Source organism: Bos mutus, chromosome 1 (assembly GCF_027580195.1).
Source record: "Bos mutus isolate GX-2022 chromosome 1, NWIPB_WYAK_1.1, whole genome shotgun sequence".
NCBI classification, from domain to species: Eukaryota; Metazoa; Chordata; class Mammalia; order Artiodactyla; family Bovidae; genus Bos; species Bos mutus.
Window position 1 is genome coordinate 79,781,536 of NC_091617.1, and position 7,246 is coordinate 79,788,781.

General features: G+C 41.7%; 1 protein-coding gene across 2 annotated transcripts; it reads left to right on the top strand.

Annotated features, from left to right (window-relative positions):
• Positions 1-330: 330 nt before the first annotated feature.
• Positions 331-6,992, top strand: CRYGS (crystallin gamma S). 2 transcript variants are annotated; one of them, XM_005910756.3, is made up of 3 exons: positions 331-1,276; positions 6,017-6,259; positions 6,657-6,992. In XM_005910756.3, the coding sequence occupies exons 1-3, from the start codon at positions 1,256-1,258 to the stop codon at positions 6,927-6,929; spliced, it is 537 nt and encodes a 178-aa protein (XP_005910818.2). In that variant the 5' UTR covers positions 331-1,255; the 3' UTR covers positions 6,930-6,992. The 2 variants fall into 2 exon arrangements, with proteins under 2 accessions (XP_005910818.2, XP_070228062.1); XM_070371961.1 differs by lacking the exon at positions 331-1,276 and adding an exon at positions 5,020-5,874.
• Positions 6,993-7,246: the final 254 nt, after the last annotated feature.

Consider the following 7,246-nt stretch of genomic DNA (forward strand, 5'->3'; position numbering starts at 1 on the left):
AAGAGTATATTTGACCAGGAAAATTAAAATGGAGAACACTTGATTTGTTGTTTGAGTTTACGTGAGATGTAATCTTATTCATAAAATCAGAGGTATATTAAATGCCAAAAACTGTTCTCTACACGGGTTCTAAGATGATAGAATGGCAGAGAAATGCCATCTAGCAGGCGGCAGGTCAGGCTTAGCTAAACCTTTGTGATACAGGATTTCCACAGTAACTTTCTACTTCTTGGGCTACATACCGTAGCACCCTTTCTTGTGGACTAGAACTTTTGTATGTATGTGTGTGTGTGGGAAAAAATGTCAGACTTAAAGGACAGTTGGCAGGAGTGTGAATTCCCACATGCCCTTTGTCTGGGTTGACCAATTGTTAACATTTTGCTACATTCACTTTTGGAGAAGGAAATAGCAATCCACTCCAGTATTCTTGCGTTATGGACAGAGGAGTCCATGGGGTCACAAAGAATCGGACACGACCGAGTGACTAACACACACATATTCACTTTACCACCCTCTACGTAGTGTTACTATTCTATTTTTGCTCAACAGTTTAAGGATAGGTTCCCCACATCTGGGACCTTAACTCCTAAATACGTTAGTATGTATTTCCTAAAACCAGACATTCTTTTACATAATCGTGGTACATATAATTAAATTCAGGAAGTTTTAACAATGGCGCAATAGTAGTACCTAATATACAGTGTATATTACAGTTTTTCTAGTCATGCCTAAAACGTCACTCGTGTTGACTTTCCCCCAAACACAGTATCATGCCCTGCCATTAGTTGACATGTCAGTTTCATTGCTTTGGAACATGTTTTACTTCCGTTCAGAATTAGAGTGTGGTTTTTCAACTCATCTCCTACAAGCTCTGTTGAAGTAAAAAAAAAAAAGATATTGGGGGTTTCAAGGTGGCTGCTTGCTAAAAAACCAAATTGCCCAGGTAAGAGGATCTTCTTTGTTTTTAATTTTGAAAAATTTGGCTGGGTTTTGGTGTCTTGACTCAGCAGTCTATAATGCAGCAAGGCTTGGTAAGCATTAAGAGGGTACTGAAGCTTTCCTTTATTTCATAATCCCGATTGTTTTTCTAGAAACCATCAATAGCCTCTAAATGACTGACTCAATTTTTGGATCCTATTCTCATGACTAAGCAAATGTTTGATTTGAAACCAGCCCAGTATAAATGTCTCTGTGCCTGTAACTCTCTAGCCATTCCTGGATTTCAGCACTGGGGAAACCAGTCTATGCACCAAACATGTCTAAAGCTGGAAGCAAAGTAAGTAAATGGTCACGCTGATTTCTAGCCTACCCAGTTTCTTTTCACGTAATGATACATTGAAAGAAACATTTTTGCTTCTTTACCTGGAGGTGAGTGTGATAGTTAGAAGGCTGGGATGATTGAAGAAAAGATGAAGGAATTCTTATTATATTTTCAATTCCAGCAATTACCAAATAATTTATTAAGGGTTTTATCTTCATGTGTGGTGCTATGTTGAATACTGTACAGGTAGGTAATGTGTAAGTATCATCATGGTTTCTGCCTTCTAGCAACTGATCTTTGAATTTCCACAGGAATAAGATGTGCAGATAAGAGGATTATGTGGAGTAGAAAACTTTCAGTATTCAATTAAAATTTTGTCTTGTGAAATTTAGCCTCAACCATTAATATTCTAAGTAGCCAAAGTGGGTGGACCAATCAGGTGAATTAAATCCTACATCTCCCCTTCATTCAGCAGCTACTCTTATCCTGTTCCCTAAATAAATTGCTGACTTAGATCAGGAAAATTGCCTCTAAAATATTTGATTCATAATTGTTGGACTTGAAATTGATTCTCTTTGTGAATGAGGGAATATATCTTCCTTCTCTTTTTAATTCTTCACTGACTATAGGTCTAAAGAAAGCCTCCGGTGCCTGGTTTTCCCCCAGTGTTTTACTTTGAAAATGTTCAAACCCACTGAATCTTAATAAGAAATGGTGAAAGAATACTTGTCTGTCCTTTACTTAAATTTCCAATTGTTTACACTTTGCCATATCTAGTTTCTCTCTGTCTCTCTTTTTACTAAATGATTTGAAAATAAATAGCAGACTTCATTATACTTTGCCTTAAGTGTTTAGGCATATCCTAAAAACAAGGGCATTCCCTGTATAAACATGATATCCTTAGCAAAACATAATACCTAATATTCAGACTATATTCACATTTTCTCCAAGTGCTCCCCGCAAAAATACTTCATGGCTGGCTGATGTGCGATCCAGTCAAGGACCATGCATTTCATTTGGTTGTCAAGTTTCTTTAACATTTTTTAGCCTCTTTAATATAGAACAGTTTCCCCTATTTTTATTGTTGTTCTTTGAGATACATTTTTCAAACTCCAAACCCAGATGTCTTATAAAAAGTACTGAAATCTGAATCTTTCTAATTGTTTTCTCATGTTTAGATTTAGACTAGCGCCTTGGCATGAAAGCTACATCGGCCATGTCAGGCACTTCCCATTGTATTTTTTCAGGAGGCACCTGTTAACTTGTTCCATAATTGGTTAGTGCCTGATTTTTTTTTTTTCCCCCAATTTGGAAAATAGAACGAATAGTCATAGTTGCATCCAGAAGGTTTGGGGAGGAAAAATGAGACAATGTCTTTAGTGCTCTGAGATTTTTGAAAAATATGCCATGAAAATCCACTAAAGAGAATCTGAAGTCTTTAGTGGGCTATCCACATGCGTGGAAGGAAGGTTATTATAGAATAACTCCCACTTTCAATGATTTCCAGCGTGGGAGTACTCATTCCTCGTAGCTGGTTTATTCACTTAGTCAAAACTTACTTGCTAGGTCAAAGGGGATAGTAATTTGTCTCTTACTCTTATTGCTTCTTCCTTTCTCACTATCTTACTAGCAGTTTAATCCGAGGAGTTATGGGCTGGGCAAAAGCAATTTTTCTGTTTGTTTTTGTTATCTGTAGAATACTCAAGACATTTTCCCCTCTTCTGTATTGGATTAGCAGGCTGTTTGTTTTTTTAATTGACAATTGGAGGGATTTTGTAATAACTTTTAGGAAAACCTGCACATTTCTTAGCCTTCTCAACATCTTTTTTTGTCCAACCTCTCAGCTGACTATAAAATGGATTTATATATTTATAAAGTAGATGGTCCTTCTACAAACTGAAATTGAGTAGAGGTGCACCATTCTCTAGGTCCTAAGATTCGGAAGGTCTCCAACTAAAAGAACAGCTTGGCCCTGGAGCTCAGTAATGGTACTATGGCAATACTCGTGCTTTGTTTCAACCTTGGGGTGGTTGGCTGGTCTGCTGGGAAGGTGAACAGCAAGCAAAAAATTATACAGATTTCTACTGTTCATATACTGAAGTCAGCCACGTAAGTGTGCAGAAGGTAGTAAGTGTGAGAAACAAGGAAGAAAGATTAATTTCCAATGGCATATCCCTTGTAGAACATCTTAGTTGGTGAATAGTTGGCCAAAAACCAAAGGTCAGTTGAATTAAGGAGTTCAGAAGCTATCCATTCTTAGGTTACCTTGATTTTCCTAAAGATCTCACCACAGGTTTTGGGAAAATCCTGTCAGATTCAGGATCAGTCTTGCTCCATTTCTAAGAGTAAATGGCATATGTTGAACAGAGCCAGCTGGGCAGGTAGAAAGACAACAGAGGGAGAAGTAACCACTGACTACTGGCCAGAAGTTTGCGCTGCTGTCCACAACCAACTTGTAACTAGCTAGTGACCTTAGGCAAGTCATTTAACTTCTTTATCTGTCACCAATGTAGAAAAACTTTATTGGCAGTCATGAGGCAGCTATTAAAACTGCTTTACTGGCACTGTGCCATCAGACCCTCAGAACAACTCTGCAGTGGACAGTGTTACCTAGATTTAACGAGTGGTGTTGCAATTTTGTTTTCTCATCTGTAAACTGGGGTACCACATATCTCTAAACCTGTCTTATGCTAAAATGGAAAAGGGAGCAGGAAGAGATGAATGTGGGAAGGGGCAAAAGGGGGTGGAGTATATGATTTAGGGGTGGGAAGGGTAAGGAAGCTTTTTTAGGGAACAGGAAAGAGAAGAGAGAAACGGAAGGGGTGGGAGGGGACAGTTTACAGTGGAAGGAAAAAACTATTAGTAGGTTCCCATCCAGAAAGACTCACCTGGGGTAGAAAAGAATGCGGTGTTACGCCCAGCTGCAAGTCATTCTTGGTTTCTTCCTCTCCTTCAGCCCCTGCATCTGGCTAGTCACCAGATCCTCGTTTCTGTGACTGTCTCCTCAGTGTCATTCATGTCGCTATTGCCTTTGGTTGGTCCTCAGCAGCTCTCAACTCCACCATAGCAGTCAGCTATTTGTAGGCACAAGCTGCTACATTATTCTAGCATGGCTTCTGGGTCACTTCTGGCTTTATTTCCTAAGTCTTCACCACGTGCTCAGTCTGCACCAGGCTTAGTGAAGTACTTGTCCCTACTCTATGGTGGGCCATGTTCTTTCACTGCTTTATTCCTTTAAACGAGCTGTCCTTTTCCCTCTGCCTCTAGAAAACCCCTCCTTATCCTTCCACCCTCACCCCAGAGATCCTCTCTTCAAAAGTCCTCTCCAGACTCTTAACTGGCTCTGCTGCGGTCATCTAAAATGGCTGACCTGGTTTTTCCTCCTTCTAAACTGATAAAGCATGTTAGCCACCAGGTGGCAGCACAGCATCAGGGAATGACACCTGTGATTTCAGTTGGCATATAACCTGGCAATGATCATGGGTGTGGAATCATAGAATCAGAAGGGACAAACTCTGTGGTCCATTTGGTCTAGTGGTTTTCAGAAACTGCGTCATGAAGCCCTGGGACTTCCTGGGAACTCGACTGCCTAATTCAAAGAGAGAAGTTTTATTTTACAGCCAGGGCTTCAACTCCAGTCCAATTCTTTTATTTGACCAATGAGAAGCTGCAGCCTGGAGCGATGGCTTGATTAAAATAGCAGGGCTGATTGTAGAGCTGCAACTCTCCACCCAGACATAGTATTTCCCTGTTTCCCAGGGCTGCATATTTCCCAGTGCTGTCACAGGCCTTGGAGGATTACCCTGAGGATTGTGGTGCAACTTGATAAGAGCTTGAAGCAAACATTCTTGCCTTGTCGTTTTGTTACTTTGCAATGACTCTATTGGCAACAACATAATAGTACAAAACTTATATCTTCATATCTGTATATTCTATATTATCTAAAGTTCTTAAGCTAAAGTTTATGTTTTGTTTTTCTTTTTATATTTCTTATCATCTAAAATGAATTTCTATATATGGAACTCACTCATCTTCTTCCAGCCTTTGTTGAGGGTTTTGTCCAGTTCTGGGCATAGGAATCCATAGCTTAAATAAGACTTGATCCTTGGCCTTGAAAGAAGTCTCGGTGGGAGAGACAGATAAAAAAGTGAAAAACGTATTACATAATGTGGTAAGTAGAGTGAGGAAGCGGAGAAGGCAATGGCACCCCACTCCAGTACTCTTGCCTGGAAAATCCCGTGGACGGAGGAGCCTGGTAGGCTGCAGTCCATGGGGTCGCTAAGAGTTGGCTACGACTGAGTGACTTCTTTCACTTTTCACTTTCATGCATTGGAGAAGGAAATGGCAACCCACTCCAGTGTTCTTGCCTGGAGAATCCCAGGGATGGGGGAGCCTGGTGGGCTGCCATCTATGGGGTCGCACGGGGTCCCACAGAGTCGGACACGACTGAAGCGACTTAGCAGCAGCAGCAGAGTGAGGAAGAAGCCATGAACCTGAGTCTGAAAATAATGGCTTATAGTAGAGCACTCTTGTTTGGCTTCATCTTAAGCCCTCATAAAGTCCTCATTCCTATTGCTGACAACCAAAGTTGTCTGCCAGAAGGCAGATGTGAGGTACAGTAGAACTATATATTTCTCTCCTCAAAATGGAGGGAAAAGGAATTCTTAAAGTGGGAAATATGCCCTTAATTTTCATTTTTCTGTAAGCGCAGCCACCTCACCCCTCAGTCCTTTCTTTGTTTGCCCTGTACTCCAGATTACTTTCTTTGAAGACAAAAACTTTCAAGGCCGCCACTATGACAGCGATTGCGACTGTGCAGATTTCCACATGTACCTGAGCCGCTGCAACTCCATCAGAGTGGAAGGAGGCACCTGGGCTGTGTATGAAAGGCCCAATTTTGCTGGGTACATGTACATCCTACCCCGGGGCGAGTATCCCGAGTACCAGCACTGGATGGGCCTCAACGACCGCCTCAGCTCCTGCAGGGCTGTTCACCTGGTGAGTCTGGAGGTGGTGGACTCTCTCTCTCTCCTTCCCCTTCCACCCCTTTAGGCTTTTATGTAAAGGAGTTTTCTTAAGATTTTCCTACCTCTTAATGGGTGGTTGTCTCTTGTTGGCTGCTGAGACTTCAGTCAAGTGTTAGATCAGTTCATCATAAGACCACACGATTTATTTCCACTTTCTTTACCCCTTATATATTTTAAGGAATAAAGTTTTCCTTACTGAACGTCAGCTGTTTTAGTCAGTACACAGTTGGGATGGGAGTTCAGATCATCTCGCTTTCAAGATGGTGGGTCCTGAACTGCTCTCTTCTCCGAGTTCCTAGCCTGCTGTTCATTTCCGTAACAGTTGCTATTCTTTTCCCCTTGTTTTCTGTTTTTTTTTTTTTTTTCAGTCTAGTGGAGGCCAGTATAAGCTTCAGATCTTTGAGAAAGGGGATTTTAATGGTCAGATGCATGAGACCACGGAAGACTGCCCTTCCATCATGGAGCAGTTCCACATGCGGGAGGTCCACTCTTGTAAGGTGCTGGAGGGCGCCTGGATCTTCTATGAGCTGCCCAACTACCGAGGCAGGCAGTACCTGCTGGACAAGAAGGAGTACCGGAAGCCCGTCGACTGGGGTGCAGCTTCCCCAGCTGTCCAGTCTTTCCGCCGCATTGTGGAGTGATGATACAGATGCAGCCAAACGCTGGCTGGCCTTGTCATCCAAATAAGCATTATAAATAAAACAATTGGCATGCATTCCGCTGTTTACTGTGACGCCTCTCTTTAAACACCTTAAACAGGGACCAGTCAAGTAGTGCCCTCCACAGCACGCAGTCACATAAAGCAACTCCCTCTTCAGGTTACCCTTCTGTGTCTTTGTGCCAACCAAAATAGGATTGCATTGAAAGGATAGACAATCTTACTGCCACATGGTGGCCCTTGTTGCTTAAGGTCTATGTTAATTCACCAGGTACAGTCATTATAGCTGCCAGTTATTGT

Excerpts from the sequence above, each read along its gene's own strand:
- CRYGS (XM_070371961.1), top strand. The coding sequence starts at position 5,749 with ATGAACCTGAGTCTGAAAATAATGGCTTATAGTAGAGCACTCTTGTTT. Across the intron at positions 5,875-6,016 it reads TGCCAGAAGGCAGATGTGAG|ATTACTTTCTTTGAAGACAA; the intron begins GTACAGTAGAAC and ends CCTGTACTCCAG. Across the intron at positions 6,260-6,656 it reads CCTGCAGGGCTGTTCACCTG|TCTAGTGGAGGCCAGTATAA; the intron begins GTGAGTCTGGAG and ends TTTTTTTTTCAG.